We start from the raw sequence: 25,982 nt of genomic DNA on the forward strand, positions 1-25,982 counted from the left end.
AAACCTAGCTGCTCTTGCTGTATGTATTGTATGTCACTAAAGTGGCTGCATACAACATGTCTCCATACCTTCCTTGGTGTGTTTCACTACTCCTGGCTTGCTCAGAAGGGTGGGGGAAGTCTTCCCCTATGCTTCTGAGCAAGCCAGGAGTGGTGAAATGCGTCAATAAATGCAAGAGAAGCTTAGTTTGGAGTGTGGCTGATATTTTCTAATATCTTTGATGGAGAGTGGCGACAGGCTACAATAGCCAGCACCCAGATTCTCCGTGTATGATAAGAGGAGTGAGTCTTGAGTGGAGCTATAAATTTCGGTATGTTCTTGTTATAAGGCATCACCAACACCTTCATCCAGTTATGGAAAGGCAGATACACTATTATTGACAAAGGATAGAATGGGAGGTGTGCACATTGTGAGAGCACCCTCTCCTGGTTACATAATCACATCCCTGGTGTCAGAAAGGCTTCATACATGTTAATCCTTGGATTTACATTGCTGAAGGTGTGAATTGCTGTCAAAACTCCATAGAGTAGATGTTAAAATGGCATTTTATGTGAAAGGCACATATGTTCAATGATGGTTGTTCCAGTTCGACTTAGCCTCTTTTACACCTATTGCAAACCAGTTGTTCACCTCAAAAGCATGTTCCTTTTCCTTAAAGTGTTTGTTACTCAAAACCTATTAAAAATAGGTGCTGTGTTTATATGTAAGTGTTGGTAAATCCAGGATTTTCTGTTTTAGCTTTGATTGGGAAATACCTGATAATTGTACCAATCCCTGTTCTACCTAAATTGCAAATGACCATGGCAAGCACAGAAGCAGTTTGTGCTTGACCGGTCACTTTACATAACTGTGCACTCTGCTTGGAGTTACAGAATGCTGAGCTGATGCACAGCATGCCTGTATCTACCATAGTCAGTTTGGTCACAAAGCCTTCCATCCGGTCTTTTTGTGTTGATTGGCAGTGGCTTCTTCTGCCACTCTGTTACTCTAGTAACTCTTAGTTACTAAACCTGGAGAGTGCAAAAACTGGTGCAGCTCTGAATAGAACCAATCAGCTTCCAGGTTTTATTTCCAAAGCTTAATTGAACAAGTTGAAGTTAGAAGCTGATTAGCTACCATGCACAGTTGCACTTGACTCTGTGTGCACCAGTTTTAGTAAATCTACTCCAGCATCTTGTAACTCCAAACAGGAACAAGAGTCTGTGTGATCACACATTAACACATTAAACAATTCAGCTTTTTTGTAATAATGGCAGCTTAGGAAATTATTTATAATGTGTAAAAGTTACCAATCATAGTAGTGTGTTCACAAATACTGTACTTTAATGTGTAGGAAAACCGCTGAGTCTTGACTTGAATTTGCCCTCCAGTGTTGGGGATTATGTAACTAGAACAAGGTGGACTCACGATTTTTGCGCTTCCCTTCCTGTCATTAGACAGTAACATCTGCCTTTCCATGCTGTGGTATTTTTCTGACCCTATTAGAATTAAAGAAGAGGTTTGGACAAGCTATGAAAATGTCTTCAACCTTACAAAAGTCCAGTTGAATGTAACTAACTACTACTATTTTGAGTGACTGTTACATACTCTCTCTTGTCCACTGTAAAGGACATTTTCTCCCCACAGATATTTCTGGATGTTGTGCCTCTCTGTTACTTATGACATATCATCCTATGACATTGGCCAGTCAGGCTTTCTTCCTGGTGGGCTTTGTGTTTAATGTTTTGACTGCCTGGGGGTGTACCAGATTGCCAGATCTATTGAGAATGAACTATCCTTGTCTTTATCCTATGTGCTTTACAGATAGAGTAATTTCTTGTTGAAAACAAAAGGGGAACACCCCTCTTGCTTATGTCAATTATATTCTATCCTCATATTATGGTACTTTTGTATTGGGCTGCTTTACTGTCTTTCTTTTGATAGTTTATGTTGCATACCTGATCATGTTATCAGACAACCAACTGCCCACATTGTTAAAGTTTAGGATTCTGTTTTGCTTATTCTGAGGATCCAAGTTAGGACAAATAAGTGCTGGAGGGAAATATCTTTTTGGGCATGAATTGAAGCAATTGTAAAAAATGTTTTTTTTGTAACATTTCTGCAGGATAGTAATTTGATTTATCCTTTATGTTTAAATATAGCACCAATGACTATGACTTATAATTACAAAAATTTCTCTTGAAACACCAGGGGACTAGATTCCAAGTTGATGAGATACCTGGCGTTCATTACCTCACAATTTACAACACTCACTTGGTGTGTATGCAAATTTTATTGCCAACAACTGATATTTAAGAAGGGTCTCTATCCTGTTGTCACGTACCTGATGGGAGACTGAAATGACGAGGTCGGCCTCACTTGTGTCACTAGCCCTGACCCCGCTGGAGTTGGGACAGAGGGAGTCTAGGGACCAGGGGGACAAGAGCGCCAGTAGTTGTTGTTTGCAGCTCTTGTAGATGATGACCCTGGAGGACCGATGATCTTCTGATTAAGGCACAGTAGTAAAAAGCAGAGCAGGTCTTGTAGATTGCCAGGCGTGCACCAGAGCAAGGCAGGTAATGAGGACAAGAGACAGGAGCAGTGTCATGGGAATAGCCAGGGTCATCAACAGTCGGGCAGCACAGTACAGAATCAGAAGGAAAGCCAAGGTCAGGAGCAGAGCCGAAGTCAGGAACGAGTATCAATCAGGAGAGCAATCAGAGTCAGGTCAGGAACAAGCCGGGTAAGCAACAAAGGAATCACACGGGAGCAAGCAGGACACGGGGGAGCTGAAGACCAGTCAGCACCTAACATGGGCAGAGACACTCTTTAAATAGGCCGTCTGGCGCCAATCTTCGCCGTGTGTGTGTGCATGTGCACGATTGTGCATTTCTGCGTGCATGAGCACAACTGGCAACTCTTCTCCAGGAGTTCGCGATTCATCTTGCCGGAAATCCCTTACACCTGTTGTCTGAGGCCCTCAATGCTGAGTTTCTGGACTAAATCCACTGGAGTGTTTCTTTATAGGTAGGGTAGTGATAGACGGTACCTCATTTTTATTGTTTATGCCTGTCCCCCACTGGATTTGGAGTTCTGCACAGAGCTATTTTGAGGGCCTGGGAGTTATCTGAGAGACCCATATTTGTCCTGGGGTACTTTAATGCAATCCCTGATGTCCACCTAGACTGATTGGCAGGCTCATGTAAGCAAAACCTGCAATTTATAGACTAGATTAACAGATATATACTATAGTTGATGTTTGGAGATGGAGGCATCTAGAGGACAGAGCTTTCTCTTGTTACCCAGAAACCCATGGAACTGTATCCTGCATAAATCTTGCATTTGGCAGTATTTACAATTTGATCAGGGGAATCTCAAACAATACTCCTCTTAATTTGGAAGTACAGTCTGGGCCTGAAATGTACATGCCTTTGGTGGATGATGCCCTTTTGGTTAGATTATATCATCTGGCTGGTTGTGCTAAAGATAGTTTACACTTTTGTGAGAACAACTCCTCTTTATCAGCAAAAACCCTCAAATTGGAGGCATTTAAGGCTACCATGAGGGGCTCATTCATCTTACATATTGGAATTATCCACAATAATATGAAAGCACATGCAGCTACCCCTTCTTCTGAGCATTATATGGACTGGCAGGTAAAAGGATCATTTACTTTTCCTTCTCTGCAAAACCCAAAGGAAAATGCTAAATACTGCTCAAAAAATGTTGAGTTTGACAATAAATCTGGGAGACTTCTTACGTACCTAGCTAGACCTGAATATTCCCTAACTGCTATTCCTCGGGTTTTGAACCAGATGAGTCAGCTCTGTACCCGGACACAGAACATTCTGGATGCCTTGTACTCTGACTTTTATGGCTCTACTGCACAATACATGCTGGTGGAGTTGTTAAATTATCTGAGCCAGGTCTCCCTACCAACCCTTTCCCTTGTAGCAAGTGATGAATTGTATGCTCCCTTTACTACAGAATAGATCAAACTTGCCTTTGTTCAACTCCCAGTTAAAAAACTGCTGGCCTTGATGGCTTCCCTATGGAATGTTACGTTTAAACCTTAGCTGAGTGTTCAATTTCTAGCTACCCTTAATATAGCCTTTGACCAAGCTATATTACCCCTTCAATTCACAAGGCCCTTATAGTCCTTATTTTAAAATCCAAATAAGATTCCAGTAGATGTGAATCTTATTGGCCAACATTTTTAATAAAAAGTGATGCAAAATACTCACTAAAATCCTAATGATTTAGATCAGTGGTCTCTAAACTGTGGCCCTTTTCTTGCTGTTATCCGGCCCTCTGGGCAGTATTCTTTCTACTGACACCAACAATCGGGGTATAGTTCTTGTCACTGACACCAACAATAGAGCACTATTCCTCCCACTGACACCACCAAAAGAAGCATAATTCCTGCCACTGACACCAACAGTGGGGCACTATTCCTCCCACTGACACCATTGATGGGGCACTTTCCCTCCGAACAATGGGGGTATAATTCTTGCCACTGACACCAACAATGTAGCACTGTTCCTCCCACTGACACCAATAATAGGGCACTATTATTCCCACTGACATCAATCATGGGGTGCTATCCCTCCTACTCACACCAATGATGGGGCACTATTCCTCCCACTGAAGATGTAGAATTGTTTGCTTCTTTGATAGCAGGACAATTTCAACTCCCACTGGCCACAGTCCAGCTTCCCCTAAAATCTGCAGCACAGTAAACTGACCCTTTGTTTAGAAAGACCTCTGATTTAGATAAACACATTGGCTTCTTTGTGGGTAATGATCAACCAAAATACCTACCAAAATAAACATATGCTGTTTCTTTATAAACACACATTTTACACATGTGAACATTGCAAAGAGGGTGATAGTCTCTTTTGACACACACACACACGGCTTTTGCCAATGTAGGGCAGCTTTATCACCTCAAAGTCATAGGTGTACAAAACAGGAATGTCCCTTTCTTTTTCAATTTATGAATTTGCAGTGCAGCCAATTTGAGTCATAGCTCTCCCCTACTAAAAGACCTCTGTGGAAACTCCTTAGAAGAATGGTAAATCAGTATACAGCAGCTACATCCTCATACAGATATCTGAACCAAAGCAATCTCTCTTTCATCTGTTGTGTCAGTTTAAGGAATTTGGAGAAACAGTAAAAAACACAGTATTCCTTTGTGCAACACTCAGTCTGAATGATCTAGGCTGAGGCTTAAGGAAATGTAGCTCTAGGTATAATTGAGGAAAGACATTATAGAAAGCTGTAAACAAAAATCACAAATAGAGCTCAAATAACACCTAAAAGCCAAATAACATAAACTTATAGGAAGATTCACAAATAGATGATTGTATTAAAAGTACTATTTGTATAAGGCACTGCACACAGGGATGAAGCTCAGTATGGCACTATGCTTCACAAACTGAAGGCACTGCACTAACAGCAGTTCACCAATCTTCTCTCAACCTCTTCTTAGAACAATAACAGCAGAGTTCGGAGCTCTCATGTAATAAGTAGAAAGTACACCTTTATTAAAACACCAGATAGTGTCATTAGCTAAACCCTAGGACTGCCAACATCCCTCATCAGATACTAAGTGTGAGATGCATTTCCCATGAGAGTTTTGAGGCAGTAGCATGTAAAGCAATATCATGAAGGTTAAAAAGTATATAACAAGCTTTATTAACAATATTGATTAAAAAAGCCTAAAAATCATATTCATGGGGATGCACAGGTGAATCATCAATTACTTTTCTATTACTATGTCTTCCAAGAGCTCTTTTGACTTCTTTGTTATGTCAAAAAAATGTAATGCACCCCTCCCATAGATTAACCTATGAACTTAGGGGACACGGGCATCAGTTGGACAAGCTCTAGGGACCATGTCCTCTGTCCAAAAACTCTTACCTCCAGAGCCTGATTTATGATGTCTCTTGTATGTTACAGTATGTATGTTGTATTATACTCTGCTTATTATCAGTCTTAGGTCCTATTCACACCAGAACCTGCACATAACTGCGCATTTTTGACTGCGTGTTTACATGCACTTGAATTGTGTTTGACGCATGCTTCATGCTCGCTTGCTGTTTGTTTGACACGTGCTTCATGCTCGCTTGCTGTTCTATTTCTGTTGAGGTCCCTATTTCTTCGTAGTTTGTAGAGAGAAGCATTTTCCATCATTGGTACAGGCAGAAGCAAGGATCATGTGATCACTGCACTGTGTTCTGGAAGACTGATATGGCTATCGTGATAAACACGTGCAGTATTCAACTTACCAGTGTTCTCCTATCTGTCTGTTTCCATTTCTTCATAATCTGTAAATTCTTGCTGTAATTTTCACCCAGATCTGCCTTTTTCTTCTGTTGCCCTTATAATGCTTAAGTCTGGAGTCATAGAGCACAGGGTACTCTGGGGCCATTGTGATGACGTCCTCTGCATTTATGGGTGACCTGTATGCCATCATGGCTGTACACTGGCTCTGCACAAACACCACATGCACAGATCCAGGAAGTGGAATGGGGAGGGACAAGTTATAATATTCAGTAAAATATTTTTTTTGTTTTAAGGGGAACAGTGCAGTGCATTTGAAATGTGTTTGTAGCGCATTTGCAGTGTGTTCACCCGAATTTGCAGTGCAGAAAAATGCAGCATGCTCTACTTTTGTTAACTGTGCTGCATTGCACTGCAATGATGTGAACTATGTCTATAGGATTAAATTGATTATGACTGTCTATGCAGTTGGAGTGCAGTCCATAGTGCAGCCAACTGCATCCTACTGTCTTGGGTGTAAAAGGGCCCGTATTGTTTATGGTCAGTGTCTGTTGCAGTAATGTCCACTGTCATGTGGTCAAATGTCTTGGGTATAGCTGTGTACTCTGAGTTGTCTTTTTTTCTTTTTTTGTTTCTTTTTTCTTTTCCTGAAAAATGTAATACAAATCATGTTTGAAAATAAAAATGTAAATATATTTTATAAAGCTTTTCTGCAAAAATACAAAACAAAAACATCTCTGAGTTATCCATTCACATACACTTTAGCTAGATTAATAGCCTTTTTTACAAAAAAAACGGTTTCAGTGTTTTTTAAGTTATAAGGCGAAATGTGCTTTCAGCTCCTTTTATTCAATTATACCTCTATTAAAAGCCGGGGTAATTCTCCACTTCACCACTACTGTAACAAAAACATAAATGTTTTAGCAGAACTGTTATCAGTAAAGTGAAACTCCAGGTAAAATTGTTGTGACTATTTTGAGCATGTGTCACATAACTCAGGTGACTATCTAGGCATGTAGGGATTATCAATGGTACATATACAGTAATTACAGCACAGGAAAGTATTTGTAACCATAGAGAGTTGTTTCCGTAGTACATCAGGAAGGGAACCATTCTTCAAATTTGTGTGTGATTGCTCTTAGTAGAACATCTGACCTTTCCCCCCCAAGGGCAGCTGTGTTATTGAAAATTAGTTATGGTAGTCTACATTGCACAAGCACAATTGGTGGATATATCATTGTAAACTGACCAGGGGATTCAAAACTGGATCAGTTAGTGATGTCCATGAGCAGAGTAGTTTCAGAACTAAACAGTGAAATAGAACAGGCTCTACATAAAACACAATTTCTGGGAGAGAAATAAAAAGTTTCTATATAATACTGCACACATATAGTGCTTGATTGGCTGCATGTCTTGGGCATATCCATATGTCATTGTCAGGAAACTGACACAGTAATGCCTGAGACAAATCACCCTGTGGGAAAATCTACAGTTTGATATAGAGGGATTATACAGAATGACATATCTCAGATTTTAAAACATCTTTAAATTAGAACTACAGGAAAAACCTTTTTTTTTATCATTTTGGATAGAGTAAGGAAGGGTTATAACCCCTGCCAGTTTATTTTTTGCCATCTGTTTCCCATTGGGGAGATTTAACTTCACTTCTTGTCCTATAGCCAAAACAGGAAGTTTGAAAATTTCTGCAAATTAGGGGAATTTCTTGGGGACCCCAGGTCACCAGAACTAGTGTCCCCATTGGAAACTTCCACTCTATTACTTTTCTGGGGCCAACACATTTGGAGTATCTTTTACTTTCACTTTTAATTGATAATGGCAAACAGGACAAATAGAGAGGATGTATCCCCCTAACAGGGCCAAAGACAGCAATACAAACAGGAGTTCTAATCAATCTCTACTCTATCCAATACCAAAAAAAAAAAAGTTTTGCCTTCAGTTGTCTACAGACATTATAGTTGGCTGCATATGCATGTGACCAGGAATAACTAGCTGTCCATTACTCCTATATCTCATTTTACCATGGTGAACTTTAAATAGTTCTAAAAATAGACCTTATCATTAAATAAAATCGTGAAAGGAATTACTGTAGAGAAGAACTGTGAAAAAGGTTTCTGTTATAGCTAGAAAAATCTTCTTTCAACAAATTAATTTAGCTGCAAAACTGCTTTAGTCTGCAGGACCAAAGTAAGTAAAAGATCTTCAGCATGCACCAATAACCATGTTAATGTAATTCTTATTGTGGTTATAAAATAACATGAATATTCTTACAATACGATTCTTACTTTGTGGTTGCAGGAAGCAGAAATTGCTAAAGAACATGAAGACAACTCTAAAGCTGAATCGGAGAAGGCTGAGTAAGTTTTTTGAAATATCTGCTCTGTCACCATTCTTTAACAATGCAGTACTTCTAGTGCTTAAAATCATTTGTAAAAGTAAGCTTCACATACTCACTTATCCATAACTGTTCAAACTACCCTTGACTTTTAGCTCATTATTTTGCATAGAAGGACACTTGAAAATCATTGTGGATAAATAAGAGAGTGTTACCCTGTATTTGACAGTTACTGTGTAAATGGGGCTGTGTTTGGAATGTATTCACTTCACAGTGCTAACTTTTCAAACTTGGTGGTGAAGTTCAGCTACTCAAAGCACAGCCTCATGTGAATGACCAGGTGTTACATCACACCACTGGTCACACACTTTAATGTCACTTCCTCCTAGAGCCCCTATAAGGTATTCAGGCACTTCCTCCTGCCCTTTGGCCACATGGATTTGTTGTAGAACAGTCTACACCTGGCTTTTTGTGTGTTCACGCTTAACGTATCTCCCACACTATACTCCATGAGGAGAATACCCTTACTTGTAGCTGTGGTAGAGACCAGGCAAACGGGAGCTAAATTGAAACAGCAGGATGAACGTTCACTCTGTTAAAGGCCCTCACAGCACTCAGCCTCAGAGTGACAATGCTTCCCTTGCCCTGTAGCAAGAACTGAAACGACTTCAGCATCAAATTCTCACTCTATTTCAGGCATGCAACAAGCGGCCTGTTATAGAGGTCAAATGAAGCCATTCCTCTTCACAGGTTTTAATAGCTCTTTACTCATCTCTTCCTTCTTGTCTCCTCCTCACTCTTTTGTAAACATTTATTAAAAATATAAAATCAATTCACTCACATTTTGCTGTGCTCTCTATCAGGTACACATGGGTATACCGCATATACAGTATAATTAAAATCCCATAAAGATGTCTGTATTGTTACCTGCAATGCTGTGTGATCTGCATCACATAGCAGTGGAGATCACAATACAGGCATCTTTATTGGATATGAACGATATATGCAGTATACCCATGTGCACCAGATAAAGTGCACAACAAATGTGAGTGAATTGGTTCCATGAAAAGTCTATAAAGGGGAAAGATTTTGTACACACTGTTTGGTAATTTGGAGTGAAATAGTTGAAATATACTTATTGCATAAAAATTATACTTCTATACATATAAGAAGGTAGTTCGTTTAGTAGTTTTTTTAGCACCGTGATATTTTATATATATATATATATATATATATATATATATATACACACACACACTATATTGCCAAAAGTATTGGGGCCCCCCTCCAAATCATTAGGTTCAGGTGTTCCAATCACGTCCATGGCCACAGGTGTATAGAAGCAACCACCTTAGCATGTAGACTGCTGCTACAAACATTTGTGAAAGAATGGGTCCCCTCAGAAGCTCAGCGAATTCAACTGTGGTACCGTGATAGGTTGCCACTTGTGCAATAACAAAGTGGAAGCAACTGAGAACAACAGCAACTCAGCCATGAAGTGGTAGGCCACGTAAAACGACAGAGTGGGGTCAGCACATGCTGAATCACACAGTGCGCAGAAGTCGTCAACTGTTTGCAGAGTCAATAGCTAAAGACCTCCAAAATTCATGTGGCCTTCAGATTAGCACAACAATAGTGCGTAGAGAGCGTCATGGAATGGGTTTCCATGGCCGAGCAGCTGCATCCAAGCCTTACATCACCATGTGCAATGCAAAGTGTCGGATGCTGTGGTGTAAAGCACACCGCCACTGGACTCTAGAGAATTGAAGACATGTTCTTTGGAGTGATGAATCACGCTCCTCTGTCTGGCAATCAGATGGACGTGTCTGGGTTTGGCTGTTGCCAGCAGAATGGTACTTGTCTGACTGCATTATGCCAAGTGTAAAGTTTGGTGGAGGGGGGATTATGGTGTGGGATTGCTTTTCAGGGGTTGGGCTTGACCCCTTAGTTCCAGTGAAGGGAACTCTGAAGGCATCAGCATAACAAGACATTTTGGAAAATTTAATGTTCCCAACTTTGTGGGAACAGTTTGTGGATGGCCCCCTCCTGTTCCAACATGACTGCGCACCAGTGCACAAAGCAAGGTCCATAAAGACATGGTGAGTGAGTTTGGGGTGGAGGAACTTGACTGGCCTGAACAGAGTCCTGACCTCAACCCTATAGAACACCTTTGGGAGGATTTAGAGTGGAGACTGCGAGCTAGGCCTTCTTGTCCTACTTCAGTACCTGACCTCACAAATGCGCTTCTGGAAGAATGGTCAAACATCCCCATACACACACTTCTAAACCTTATGCACAGCCTTCCCAGAAGAGTTGAAGCTGTTACAGCTGCAAAGGGTGGGACAACTGAATATTGAACCCTATGGACTAAGACTGATATGCTATTAAAGGCAAGCATGCATGTAAAGGCAAGCATCCCAATACTTTTGGCAATATAGTGTATGTGTATATACAGTTAGGTCTATATATTTTTGGACACAGGCACAATTTTAGTTTTTTTCAGGTATTTACCAAAACACATTGAAGTTATAGTTCTATAATGGATATGGGCTGAAGGTGCACACTCTCGTGTTTAATTTGAGGGTATGTACATCCAATTTGGAGGAAGGGTTTAGAAATTACAGCTCTTGAGTATCCATCCCCCCTTTTTTCAAGGGACCAAAAGTAATTGGACAATTGAATCAAAAGCTGTTTCATGGCCAGGTGTGGGATACTCCTTCATTATTTCTGCATCAATTAAGTAGGTAAAAGTTCTGGAGTTAATTCTAAGTGTGGTATTTGCATTTGGAATCTATTGCTATGAACCTACATCATGCGTTCAAAGGAGCTGTCCAGGCAAGTGAAACAGGCCATTGTAAGGCTTCAAAAATTAAACAAATCCATCAGAGAGATAGCAGTAACATTAGGAGTGGCCAAATCAACAGTTTGGTACATTCTGAGGAAAGAAGAATGCACTGGTGAACGCAGCAACATAAAAAGGCATGGATGTCTACAGAAGACAACAGTGGTGGATGATCACAGGATCCTCTCTATGGTAAAGAAAAACCCATTCACAACATCCAGACAAGTGAAGGACACTCTCCATGAGGTGAGCATATCATTGTCATAGTCTATAATCAAGAGAAGACTTCATGAGATCACCACAAGGTGCAAACTATTCATAAGCCTGAAGAATAGAAAAGCTAGATTAGACATTGCCAAAAAAAAATCTAAAAAAGCCAAACCAGTTCTGGAAAGGCATTCTTTGGACGGATAAAAGTAAGATTAATCTGTACCAGAATGACGAGAAGAAAAACACGTGGAGAAGGCTTGGAACAGCTCATGATCCAAAGCACACAACGTCATCTGTAAAACATGGTGGAGGCAGTGTGATGGCATGGGCATGCATGGCTTCCACTGGTACTGGTCATTGGTGTTTATTGATGATGTGACAGAAAACAGAAGCAGCCGGATGAATGCTGCTGTGTTTATAGATATACTGCCAGCCCAGATTCAGCCAAGTTGATTGGATGACGCTTCACAGTACAGATGGACAATGATCCAAAACACACTGCAAAAGGTGCTGCTTTTGAAGGAAAAGTGGAAAATTCTGCAATGGCCGAATCAATAAACTGATCTCAACCCAATTGAGCATGCATTTCACTTGCTGAAGGCAGAACTAAAGGCAGAAAAACCCACAAACAAAGAACAACTGAAGGCAGCTGCAGTTAGAGCCTGCCAAAGCATCAGAAAGGCGGAAACCCAGTCTTTGGTAATGTCTATGGGTTCCAAATTTCAGGCAGTCATTGCCAGTAAAGGAGTCTCAGCAAAATATTAAAAATGAACATTTTATTTATGATTATATTCATTTGTCCAATTACATTGGAGCCCCTGAAAATGGAGGGACTGTGTATAAAAATGGTTGCAGTTCTTAAAATTTGTACTTGATATTTATGTTCAACCCCCTGAATTAAATCTGAAAGTCTGCACCTCCAATTCATTTGGATTGTTTCATTTTAATTTATTCTGGTGGCATACAGAGCCAAAAGGTATGAAAATTGTACCTGTGTCCAAATATATATGGACCTAAATATAGATAGTTAACAACTGAGGGGTAGAATAAGCAAAGCTGCACTCATTTTAAAGGCTAAATTCACCTTTTTAACGTGTTACAGTTCCACCCACATTTAGAGAGGAACAAGTCACATGCTCCAGCTTTTGCAACCTCACCCCCTCTGTGACAACAAGTGGGGGTTCTTCTCACTGCATCTGCTGTCACTTTTTGAAAAGAGTGCAGCTATGCAGAGCTCTGCCCACACAGCCACATCTATACTAACCCAATTTTGTGTAGGGTTACTGTGTAGGATGGCCTTTCTTGCCAATAGCAAAACTTTGACGTTGAGAAGATATCTAAAGGAACATGCAGGCTCCTGAAAGTGTCTGAATTAACATTTGACTTTAGTTGAGTATATTTGATTGGCGCAGATTAATTAAAGTGTACATCTACTCAAATGTGTACCTAAAAGTATAAGAATAGTCTTAATGGATTAAAGTGGTGTTCCACTCAAAAGCGGAAGCTCCACTTATTTGCCTCCTCCCCCCCTCCACTGCCACATTTGGCACCTTTGGTTTGGGGGGGAAGCGGATACCTGTTTTTGAGAGGTACCCACTAACACTTCTGGCTCAGTTCACCGCAGCGAAGTTCGGCCCCCTTCTCCCTCTAGTCTCCTGGGAACTTTCACAGGTCCCAAAAGACTGCTGGACCAATGAAAATGAGCAGCACAACTCGCGTATGCACAGTGGGCATCCGGTTGTGAAGCTGTAAGCTGTCACAGCCTGGTGCCCACAGTAGAGATGCCGGTGCCGTGGAGGAGAGAAGGGGAGAAGGGACGCTGCGCATGAGAACATCGCTGGTCTCTGGGACAGGCAAGTGTGTGTTTATTAAAAGTCAGCAGCTACAGCTACAACTTTTAATAAACACAAAATCTGCTGGAACTCCGCTTTAATAAAGAATAATAGATGGGAAAATGCCTGCCTTTCCTTTCCATTGCTGCTCACATAACTAAACATCTCTGATCCTCCCCAGCAGGTCTCCGGTAACCAAATGTCTGCACTTCTGTTTATATGACTAGTGCTGAAGGGAGCATAGAGTTGCATTTATTTTAGGAAAACAAGCATTTCAGCCCTCCTATTACATTTATTCACAATGTCAAGTCTGTAATATAGCTAGATGAGTTTTTCCCATTCAGACAAAACAACTGTTTTTCTTTAAATCCGCTCCCCTTTTCTTTGCCCTTCACTGCTCCATTGAGTGCCAAGAGCTGTAAAAAATACTTCCGGCTATGGAGGAACATGTGACACACTCCGAAACAGCACTGTCAAACAGGCAGTCAATAGCCCTGTGTCGGTTATGACTCCAGCAACTGGCAGCTTACACAGGGCTACCCTTTTTTCCCTGGTGGCTGAACAAAGCAGCAGGGGAGCAAAAGGGTAAAAGGAAGTTAAGTATACCCTGCCGGGGGTGCGCTGTGTTAAATGGAACCTGTTGATTTACCCCATGTGGGCAAAGCACAGTTTCACTTTGAGTTAAAATTCAAGTACAAGACTGTTTTACATTATAAATCATTTTTTCTAATACCTTTTTATTTTTGTTACTTTCAGCAGATGTGGCTAAAGTTACTGTGAAAAGGGGGGGGGGGTCCTGCACTAATGTGCAGTGTGTATGCTAGTCTCCCTCCATTGCTGACAATTCCATGTTCTCTGTCACTACACTGTCCTCTGCTGCTGCTGTGATCTCTACCAGTTCAGTGTTTTCCTTATTCAGCCTTAAAATGGCCACTGTAGATCTAACTCCCATGCATATGCACTGAATATACATCATCCTGGAACCTGACTCCATTCTCAGCATCGTATAGATACTAGCAGGGAGGCAGGAGTGTACACTGAACTGTGACTGCATCACCTGCTTTGTACAAAAAGTATACAGTTGCTGGGAGAAAAAAAGAAGAGGCATGCAGAGTGACCAAATGCTTCTGCCTCCTAGCAATTTTTTTTTTTAAACTTTAATCTGACTTTAAATAGTGAAGCTGTAGCCACCATTATGTGTGCAGATATGCTCTTTATGTTTTCTATATTTGAAAATGATGAATACCTTCAGAAATGGCATTCAGCTATATCAATGCAGTGATAATGTTGATAAATCGTATGGAACACAGTACTACCCTTCTTTCTTCAAAATTCTTAAGTTAATGATAAAACAACCAGAATCAGAACTTGTGTCTGTGACCAGGCAGAGAACTGACATATTTCATACAACCCCTGCACAACAACAACCAGCTTAAGCAGTTTACGTTGAATAAACCGTACTTAGCCAGGGTCTGCACAGCCCTAAAAGACTTCCAATTAAGCCCTTTCATGAAAATTGCCATGTCATAAGACATCTACCAGAGTCCTGAACAGGCACTAATGAGATCATAATTGGGGTTGCAAACCTTCATTAATAGTTCAAAGTACTACACATTCTGGCCTGGTTTTTCTTTTAACTGCAAAAAACAAAATTCAGTGTACTCTATTAATCTTGATATAATAAAATTACATTCATAACAAGTGTCTACCTAAATGTATAAAAAATATGCCTCTAATCGTCCTAATGTGCATGGACACATAGGATAACACTGAGCTGCATCTACAGGCAAAACACAAAACTCATGTAGAACATGTAGAAGCATTTTTAAGCCAGTGTGCATGGAGCCTTCCAAACACAAGTACAGCCCTACTTAACTTAGCGACTGATCATGCTAAGCTGACCACATTTTCCAAGGTTGCTAGGAGTGACTATGGTGGTTATTAAAGTGATATAAGCTTTTTACTAACAGTAACTACTTTCAATTTGCAGTATGGAGGATGGTGAAAAAAAGGACAAAGCTAAAACTGAAGAACAATCTGAATTATTAGAAAGCAAAACAGAACCAAGGAAGAAGAGGAGACGTGGACAGAAAAAAGAAGAGCCTGAAGCATTCATGGCAAATTTCCTGGCAGGACTGGAGATCTACCAAACCAAAATGCTAGTAAGAATGTTCAGGCAACATTTGCATCTCCGTAACATTTATAGGCTAAATCCAAATAAAATGTAATATAAATGTGTTCTTTTGGGTAGCAAATGCTCAGGAAGAATATGGCAATCTGTAAATGTAAACATTTGTACCTGAATAAAAAACTCAACATGATAAGGTAAAATATTGTATATGCTTAAAAAAACTTTCCATAAAAGAAGTATTTGTAGAGGTGCTGTCCACAACAATAATTCAGGAACAAGGGTTAATGTTCTTATCTGCATTAATATATATAAAGACTCATTTTCCATTTTTTATTTGTTTTATAAAATATAAATGAAATAAATCGGCTAACGTCTTGGGTAAATGTTACCAAAGTAAATAGCTATGATGCTACTAAAACTTTTCAGATTGTGCAGCACTCTCCCTACCTCTCTCACCATCCTCTTTGTATCTCCTACTTTCATAATCTGATTTTCAGTGACCTATGTCCATGTCTTGGCAGCAATTTATTTAATCAACGTGAATATTTCAGCTTAACTTTTCATAAAAACTTACATCGTTTATCTTTAAACTAAATGACCATAGAAAAAAATCAGCTGTCCCTGAGAGAGCACAGTAAAAACATGTTGAATACTTTAAAGCTAAATATGGATCCAAGACATATCTTTTATAATTTAATCCTTTTTATTCTTTCCTTTCAGAATTATCTGGCAAGAAATTTCTACAATCTACGATTCCTTGCTCTGTTTGTTGCATTTGCCATTAACTTCATTTTATTGTTCTACAAGGTAATGCCTTTTATATGACATATCTGTGCTGTAGAGTGGTCTTCAGTCAATGTACTTTAAGAACAGAATCTTTTTCTCATATTTCTTATTCTATTGTCCTCTAGTGAGAAAAGACTTTTATAAAGACAGACATCTCAGTGTCTGTTCTCAAGACGAGCTTTCATCGTCAGTATCACACTGAAGCTCAGTTGTGCTTTATTCTTTCTCAGTCAGCCCATACGCTGCTCATTATGTCGCTTTGCTGCCAATCCATGTGCTAGAAAGGTTAAACAGAGAAAAAAGAACGTTTTTGTAGTTTCCAAATACTGAAGCTTGTACTGGCCTTGGCCTGGTATCTCAGGAAATAAATGATGTGATGTGCAGTATGAAAAAAGAAAATGTTAATAGAACTAATAAGACTAGTTAGGATGCTGATAATGTAAATAATATCATTGCTGCATTAACCTTGACATACAGTAGCTACATACAGTATGATAAATTGAAAGCAGTTTTCTTTACTGTTCAAGTACTTAAAAACCTTTTCCTGTAGTGCTCAGTCAAATACTACTTGGTATCATTAGAATTTCCTCTGTGTTGTTAGGTAACTGAGGAACCAGTCAGTGATGACACAGATAATGAACCAAACCTCTGGAACACATATCAGGAAGACGAGGAGGAAGCAGAGGAGGGAGCCGTTTACTTTGTTCTACAGGAATCCACTGGCTACATGGCTCCAACATTGCGTATCCTGGCTGTTATTCACACCATAATTTCTTTCCTCTGTGTTATTGGATATTACTGTCTTAAGGTAACACTTAAAAGATGTTGTGGGGCTCTGACTGATACATTGCATCAGATGAGGTTATATGCATCAATGACTAAAACAACATTTTACAGATATACCTGACTAATTCCTAATCTCAAAAAGTTTGGTAAAAATATTTACTACTAACCTTGAATTAATGTATTCACGTAGTCCAATCTAATACCTCCAAACTTTGATGATAAGACAAATAAATGTTTCAATGTAAAATATAAAATTCTTAACATTCCTCTGTATTGCAACAAGGCAGAGTAACAAACTAAAATGCAATAAGGTACAGAAGGGAGTGTCCTGTTCTGGGGTAGTAAGGCTGAGCATAAAATATACCTTTTCATATGGACACTGTTGGAAATTGCTACCACACCTCAATAAGTAATGTATGTTTGTGTGTGTGTGTGTGTATATATATATATATATATATATATATATATAGTAGCATGAAAAAGTATGTGAACCTCATTGGAGGTAACTGGTTTTCTTCAGTATTTTGACATTAAGGGGTTTATTTACTAAAGCTGGAGAGTCCAAAATCAGACTCCCTTCTGCATAGAAACCAATCAGCTTCTAACCTCAGCTTGTTCAATGAAGCTTTGGCAATGAAACCTGGAAGCTGATTGGTTTCTATGCAGAAGGGAGTCTGATTTTGGACTCTCCAGCTTTAGTAAATAAACCCCTAAATGTCATCTGATCTTCACAACATCACAAACATAATGTGCTCAAGCTGGTAACACACAAACAATTCTAACTTCTCACACTCGATGAATATGTAGCCCTCATGTACACTGCTGCTCCTAAACGTGAGTTTAGGAGCTTTTAGCATTTTTTTGCCAAAGTCCCTGAACTCAACTCAATAGAAGCATATGTGTCCAATGTACACATAGGCTTTTATCAGTGTTTAGGAGCAGCAGAGTTTAGAGGCAGTTAAACGTTCCTCTTCTGAACGCAGAATAATCACATTCAGGAGAAGAATGTTTTGGCCAAAGAACGCTAAACACAGCAAAAACATGTGGCAACGCAGCTAAACACTAGCGGCATTTAGTGCTTGGGCGTTTATCCATGTCAATGAAAAATACTTTGCCCAATCAAATTAATAAATGCCCAAGCTCTAAAAACGCAGGTAAACGCGGTACCGCATTTTTCCTGCGTTTAGCATTGTTCTGCTGCCAGGAGAGTTTAACGACTAGGAGAGTTCATGTGTACATGAGGCCTTATAGTGCTAAAGGAAAAATTAAGTGAACCTTGGAGTTAGTATGTGGTCGAACCTCCTTTGGCAGCAATGACTTCAAGTAAGCCTTTTCGGTAACCATGGATCAGACCTGTGCAATGTTACATAGTTAGTCTGGCTGAAAAAAGACAAAAGTCCATCTAGTTCAACCATTAAAATAAAAAAAGTTATAATCCTATACCGACAGTTGATCCAGAGGAAGGCAAAAAAACCCAGCAAAGCATGATCCAATTTGTAACATAAAATATGCAGCGCTATATAAGATGATGATAAATAAATAAATCAGCTGCTTAATAATATCATAAGCAATAAAATGGTAATAAAAGCACTTCAGAGTACTAAACACAGTAATGTGAATAACGTCCAGGTGTGACGTAATAAAGTGGTGTAAAATCAAATTATTTCAAGTTCAATATCAATATAAAGGTGTAACTCTGTGACTCCAGTGGCTGAAAATGAGTATAGATTGCACTAACCAGAAAGCGCAATCTAATGCGCATTTGAGTATATCAAAACCAACTCCTGGTCATCTGGATCTGGGAAATGGGACACTGGGGGTCATTTGGCAAACATCAGCAAGACAGGTAACACACCGCGTACATTTCCAGGTTCCAGGAACACACTATACATCCAGCAGGGGGAACCACTCGTGAAGGTACATGTAGAGTAACAGGGAATCACCTTAGGGGGGCTTATAACAAACAAGCCAGAGAAAAGAACTTCCAATAGTGTAGTACTTTATTAGGCGATGGAACAATACATCAGGTAAAGAGATATGAACTCACATCTGGCAATGACTGAATCCAAAATGGCCGCCGGCCATCCACGTGGGCCGTGCGGAGTGACGTCACCAAGTAGGGCACCTCCCTACATTACTGTGTTTAGCGCTCTGAAGCGCTTTTATTACCATTTTATTGCTTATGATATTATTAAGCAACTGATTTATTTATTTATCATCATCTTATATAGCGCTGCATATTTTATGTTATGATTTCATGAGAAGGTTTTAGAGGTTTTACCTTTCATGCCAGCTGCTCTACCTATTTTACTCAGGGCTCGTTTGATATTATTTATTACATGATCTAATTTGCTTGTGCAGGGGAAAAACTTCCTTCCTGATCCCCCGAGAGGCAATCAGATATTCCCTGGATCAACTTTACCTATAAATGTTAGTATCCAGTTTTATTCTGTGTATCCAAGAAACAATCCAGGACTTTTTTAAACAATCCACTGAGCTGGCCAGAACCAACTCTTGAGGCAGTCTGTTCCACATTTTCACAGCTCTCACTGTGAAGAAACCTTTCCGTGTTTGGAGATTAAATTTCTTTTCCTCCAGATGTAAAGAGTGCCCCCTTGTCCTCTGTGATGACCTCAGTGTGAATAACTCTACACCGAGTTCACTATATGAACCACTGATGTATTTATACATGTTGATCATATCCCCCCTTATGTATTATACATGGTGATCATATCCCCCCTTATGTATTATATATGGTGATCATATCCCCCCTTATGTATTATACATGGTGATCATATCCCCCCTTATGTATTATACATGGAGATCATATCCCCCCTTATGTATTATACATGGTGATCATATCCCCCCTTATGTATTATATATGGTGATCATATCCCCCCTTATGTATTATACATGGTGATCATATCCCCCTTATGTATTATATATGGTGATCATATCCCCCTTGTGTATTTATACATGGTGATCATATCCCTCATTAATCTCCTCTTCTCAAGAGAGAATAATTCAGTTCCTCTAATCTTTCCTCATAGCTGAGCTCCTCCATGCCTTTTATCAGTTTGGTTGCCCTTCTCTGTACTTTCTCCAGTTCCCCGATGTTCTTTTTGTGAATTGGTGCCCAAAACTGAACTGCATATTTTAGATGAGGTCTTACTAATGATTTGTACAGGAGTAATATAATATCTCTCTCTCTGGAGTCTATACCTCTTTTAATACAAGAAAGGATTTTGCTCGCTTTAGAAACCGCAGCTTGGCATTGCATGCCATTATTACGTTTGTGATCTACCAGAACTCCCAGATCCTTCTCCACCATTGATTCCCCCAGTTGTCCCCCCCCCCATATTGTATGATGCATGCATATTCTTAGCCCCCAAGTGCAGAACCTTACACTTATCAACATTGAACCTCATTTGCCACATAGTTGCCCAATTAAACAGTGCATTGAGGTCAGCTTGTAAATTGATGACATCCTGTAAGGACATTATTCCACTGCACAGCTTGGTGTTATCTAAAAAGACTGCAATGGGATTATTAATCCCAGACCCTATATTGTTTATAAATATATTAAAAAGTAAGGATCCCAACACTGAACCCTGGGGTACACCACTGACAACCCTAGACCATTCAGAGTATGAATCATTAACCACTACTCTCTGAATACAATCTTTTAGCCAGTTTTCTATCCATTTACATACAGATTTTTCCAAGCCTGTAGACTTTACTTTACACATTAGCCTTGTGTGGGGAACTGTGTCAAACGCTTTAGCAAAATCCAAGTATATCACGTCCACCTTCACCCCTCTGTCCAAGGTTTTGCTCACCTCCTCATAAAAAGAAATCAGCTTTGTTTAACAACCTTTGTCTTTCATGATTCATGCTGTCTGTTGCTTAAAATATTTATTTCCAGCAAGAACTCATCTATGTGGTCTTTTATTAAACTCTCCAGTATCTTTCCAACTATAGAAGTTAAACTAACAGGTCTATAATTACTTGGTAAAGCTTTTGACCCCTTTTTAAATATTGGTGCCACATTGGCCTTATGCCAATCCAGTGGTACTATGCCAGTCATTAAAGAGTCCCTAAAAATGAGAAACAATGGCTTTGGAATGACCCAGACCCGTGGGTGTATCCCATCCGGTCCAGGTGCTTTATTTACCTTTATTCTGTCTAAATATTTTTGGATCATATCAATTGTGAGCCAATGTCAATACCATAACCCATTATGGACAAGAGCTCCCCCATGCTCCTTTGTATACACAGAGCTGAAGAAGGTATTTAATAAACTTGCCTTCTCTTTGTCCCCGTCACCCACTCTAGAATATTTTGTAAAGGGCCTACATGCTCGGACCGGACCTTTTTACTATTAATATATTTGAAGAATTTTTGGGGGTTGTTCCTGCTGTCTCTTGTAATCTGTCGTTCGTTTTCAATTTTTGCGGCCTTTATTTCCTTTTTGCATATTCTGTTATATTTTTTGTAATGTTTAAACGATGATAGTGTTCCTTCATTTTTATATTTTAAAAAAGCTCTTTTCTTATTATCTATAGCTTTTTTAATTATGGCCTTAAGCCACAATTAGGTTTGATTTTTAGCCTTTTAAACTTGTTGCCCATGGGAATATATTTTGCAGTGTGTTCACATACAGTCTTTTTGAAGAACTCCCATTTCTGTGTTGTGTTAATTGAAGCCAATATTCCCTCGCAGTCTAAGTCTTGGAGAGCAGCCTCATAAAATTAGCTCTCTTATAATTGAGCGGTTTTATTTTTCCAGTATGTGTTTGCTGTTTACAGCTAACAAAAAATGTTAGGGGGGAATTTTTGACCATTACTCTTTACAAAACTGCTTCAGCTCAGACACATTTGTAGGATGTTCAGGGTGAACAGTTCCCTTGAGGTCATTCCACAGCATCTATATGGGGTTAAGGTCTGGCCCACTTCAAAAGAGGCATTTTCCTTTTCTGAAGCCAGTCTGTAGTGTATTTACTTTGATGTTTAGGGTCATTATCTTATTAAGCTAAGGTTCATCTGGCAGACAGCTATTCTGAAATTATCCTGTAGGATATTTTAATAACCTTGGGAATTAATTTTCCTCTTGATGATAACAACTGGTGTAGACCCTGAGGCAGCAAAGCAAGATAATTTGCATGATGTTCCCTCCACCATACTTCAATATTGGGATGATGTTTTGATGGTGGTAAGCTGTGTCCTTTTTAGTAGACTCATGAACAGAGATGTTTGCCAGTTCCAGTGATGTTTTCAAGTCTTTAGCTGTTACTTGTGGGTGGTTCTTTATCTCATTGAGTACTTTACATTGTGCCTTGGAAGTTATCTTGGCTAGGCACCCACTTCTAGGAAGAGTAGCCACAATACTAAACTGTCTCCATTTTTAGACAGTTTGTTTAACTGTCAATTGGTGGATGCCTACACACTGAGATTGAGATTACTTTTGATCCATTTCCAGCATTATGCAGATCAGCTACACTGGATTGTATGTCTTCAGAGAGCTCCTTTTTTTGTGGGGCATGGTTCACATCAGCTAATGCTTCTTATGAACAGCAATCTTAAAAAAACACACTTCCAAACTCATTTAATTAATTAGACTCCAGGTGTACAAACTACTGACTCCATTTAGCTTTTGTTGAAGTAATTAGTCTATGAGTTCATTTACTTTTTCATCTAGCACTGTAAACGTTTAATGGGTGTGTTTATTAAACAGAAATAGAATTAAATTGTGTGTACCAACTTAAGCACATTGTGTTTGTCTATTGACCAGGGGGTTCACATACTTTCTTTTTCATATGTATATATATATATATATATATCTCAATCATTGCTATGACTGGTATCAAACACACAAATAAAAAACAGAATAGATCTTACTATGATATATATCAAACTTTTTTTCTAAAGGTTAGAGTTGATAATTATCTTTTTATTTTACTAATATATATACAGTATATAACAGATAAAATATATTCTAAAAGTGGATTTGAAATGATAATCAAAAAAACCAGATAAAGAGATTGCACAGCTCCAAGTGGCAAGCTTTCTTCTTGGGTCCTCTACCACTCCAAGTGGTGGTTAAGAAAGAGCTCATTTGAATAAGCCCAGTCAGGGTGAAATGCATCTGAGGGGCTTGGCTTAAGGTGAGGAAAGTGTCAGACTCAGCCACTTTGATTACATCAATGAGATGACTTTCATAAAGAGCGGTTTTGTAATTTATCCTAGGACTAACCAGATATTTAATGACACATTCCTTTCCATTGTCTTCCAAAAGGTTCCTCTTGTGGTATTTAAACGTGAGAAGGAAATTGCTCGCAATGTGGAGTTTGATGGCCTATACATCACAGAACAGCCTTCAGATGATGACATTAAGGGGCAATGGGATCGCCTTGTCATCAATACTCCGTAAGATATGTTAATTTTATGACTTTGATACCGCATTATTATGATTCTGTAGTAAATATACTTCCTTTCTGCTATGCAGTAAAATATTTTTCTTATCCACAAATTGATTAAAGAGGTTGTAATGCTTAATTTAGTTCTTTTAAAAAAAAAAAAAACAAACATGATATATTTACCTGCTCTATGCAATGGATTTGTTCGAGTGGTCCTGATCCTCATTTTATGGGGTCTCCTGCCACTTGGCTCCTCCTCTTCTCTGTGCACCACCATAGGAAGCTGCTTCCTATGGGGCGCACTGCAGGCTCACCCTCAAGCTGGGTTCTGTGCGTCTATAGACATGATTCAATTAATTAACATTTGGGATGGGACCTGCACGTAGACCACAAAAAATTGACTTAGACAATTCTGTGATATGGTCTATGTTTGAGAACACATGATTATGTACACATTCCAAATACTCATGAATAGAATAAGAACAGAAAGGAGAAATGGAATAATAGCCTAATTAAAGCCTTAGTACATTGCAATAAATTAAAATCGCCTCTTTACTTTGCTAATAAAGAAGCTACAGTCTTGCAATCTTCCTCCCTGCCATTTTGAGATGAGATGACTGATACGCTGAAGCTGCTCCTGATGCCAATTTCCAGATGGTTCTATTGTTGCTCCTCTTGCTGACATCACTATACCTGCACTGTAGTCAGTAAGGGGGCAGCGGCCATATCATCAGAATCATCCATGGCTGATGATATTAGTGTATTAGAAGGGGGGGGGAGTGCCACTTTTTTTTACAGTTTGAACCCTTTAAAACCCCAAATAAAATAATAAAATACAACTAAGACTCTTGTTGAATCTAATTTTCTTGCTTAAGTTTTTTATTAGTTTAACAAGTAAGAAAACATGAAACAAATGCAAAGCAGACTGTCCATGTACAGTAGGTCTAGTGTACAACAGTTACAAAACTGAGTTCAGTCCTGGTTTGCAAATTGAACATCATACATCAACAGTAAAGAAGAATAATGAAGAATATGTGGATAGTGGCCTTGAGGGTTGGTCAACTTAGCTGAGTGGTCGCTCCTGACATTCTTCAGTGAATACTGAATCGCTGTGAGAACTGTAATGGAGGTTAAGCCCAGGGAGTATCGTACAAATGGATTCGCTAAGTTCTGCTAAGAGTCATAGCGAAAGATTGTCAGGAGCAATAGGAGAGACACAAACAGAAAAGTGGAAGAAAAGAAACCAGAAAAGGGAAAATAGAAAAAGTAAGGGAAGAAAGGGAATAGAAGGTAGTGAGAATTTCCTCAGAGGGTGTGCAGCTGCTCAATATTCGGTAAGTATGGTACATGGGTTAGGTTCCATTACCAAGATTTAAGCACTGTTCCTGCAAAATCAGGTGGTAAACAGTGCTTGATCCAGGATTGCCATGTTCTATTGAATTTGCCCATCTGGTCTTTTCAAGCACGTCCATCTTTGCGCGAATCAAGGTGCAGTTCATTCTATGTTTGGTTTCAGCCACTACCAAGGAGGGGGATTTCCAGGCTCTAGCTATCACTTGTTTTGTGGCCGTTAAGAGATGGATCAAAAGCTTGGATTGCCTACACGTCAAAGCTGCTGGCCTCAGGTTAAGGAAGGCACTTGTAGGATCTGGACTGAGAGGTAGGTCAAATACAGTGGAGGTCAGCCTAAAGATAGCTTTTAGAAGTCTTGGGCCACTGGCCAGTCCTACCATATATGCATATAAGTGCTCGCCTCAGTACAGCCCCGGAAACAGGAGGCTGCATAATAGGTGTAAATTTAATGATTCTAGTTGGGGCCAGATACCATCTACTCAGTACTTTATAGTTGGTCTCGACTGCCAGCATATTAGGTGAGGAAGCTTTAGTTGCTGACCATATTTCGGACCAGTCTACAGTGTCTAAAGTGCAGCCAAGGTCTCTTTCCTACTTAGCTACATAAGTTGGTGGGCCTGTGTCCTGTTTTGTAAGAAGTTAATTGTAGAGAGTCGAGATGAGGCCTCTTGCATGTCGGTCACGTTTGCAGAAGTGCTCAAATCTAGTAAATTGGTTTAGTAAATCTCTAGCATGTATGAATGGTAGGTAAAAGTTTTTAATTTGTAGGTATTGGAACATTTCAGACTGTGGAGACCATTTGTCTCGCATAGGGTTGGGAAGGATTGGAAGGACATAGTGGATGACAGGTTAACCAGGCGGATGAGGCCTGATGTAGTCCACACTCGAAATGGGATTCCCTGGCCGGGTAGAAGACTGAGAAATGATAAGAGTGGGTTGTATGTGGACTGAAATCTGTAAGTTATCTTTAGTTTATTCCATATTGACAGGAAGTGTTTTGTCACTGGGTT

General features: G+C 39.5%; 1 protein-coding gene across 8 annotated transcripts in view; it reads left to right on the forward strand.

Annotated features, from left to right (window-relative positions):
• RYR3 (ryanodine receptor 3) overlaps positions 1 to 25,982 on the forward strand; it is a 954,561-nt gene that overhangs the window by 849,491 nt on the left and 79,088 nt on the right. For all 8 annotated transcript variants that reach the window (XM_089671311.1, XM_089671312.1, XM_089671314.1 and 5 more), the window contains 5 exons: positions 8,581 to 8,639; positions 15,492 to 15,663; positions 16,353 to 16,439; positions 17,020 to 17,226; positions 23,499 to 23,629. In XM_089671311.1, the coding sequence (XP_089527437.1) occupies positions 8,581 to 8,639; positions 15,492 to 15,663; positions 16,353 to 16,439; positions 17,020 to 17,226; positions 23,499 to 23,629 (656 nt within the window). The remainder of the gene's footprint in view (positions 1 to 8,580; positions 8,640 to 15,491; positions 15,664 to 16,352; positions 16,440 to 17,019; positions 17,227 to 23,498; positions 23,630 to 25,982) is intronic.

The sequence above is a fragment of the Staurois parvus genome, unplaced genomic scaffold (genome assembly GCF_062004578.1).
Source record: "Staurois parvus isolate SC_StPar_1 unplaced genomic scaffold, SC_StPar_1.0 ptg000104l, whole genome shotgun sequence".
Lineage (NCBI taxonomy): Eukaryota > Metazoa > Chordata > Amphibia > Anura > Ranidae > Staurois > Staurois parvus.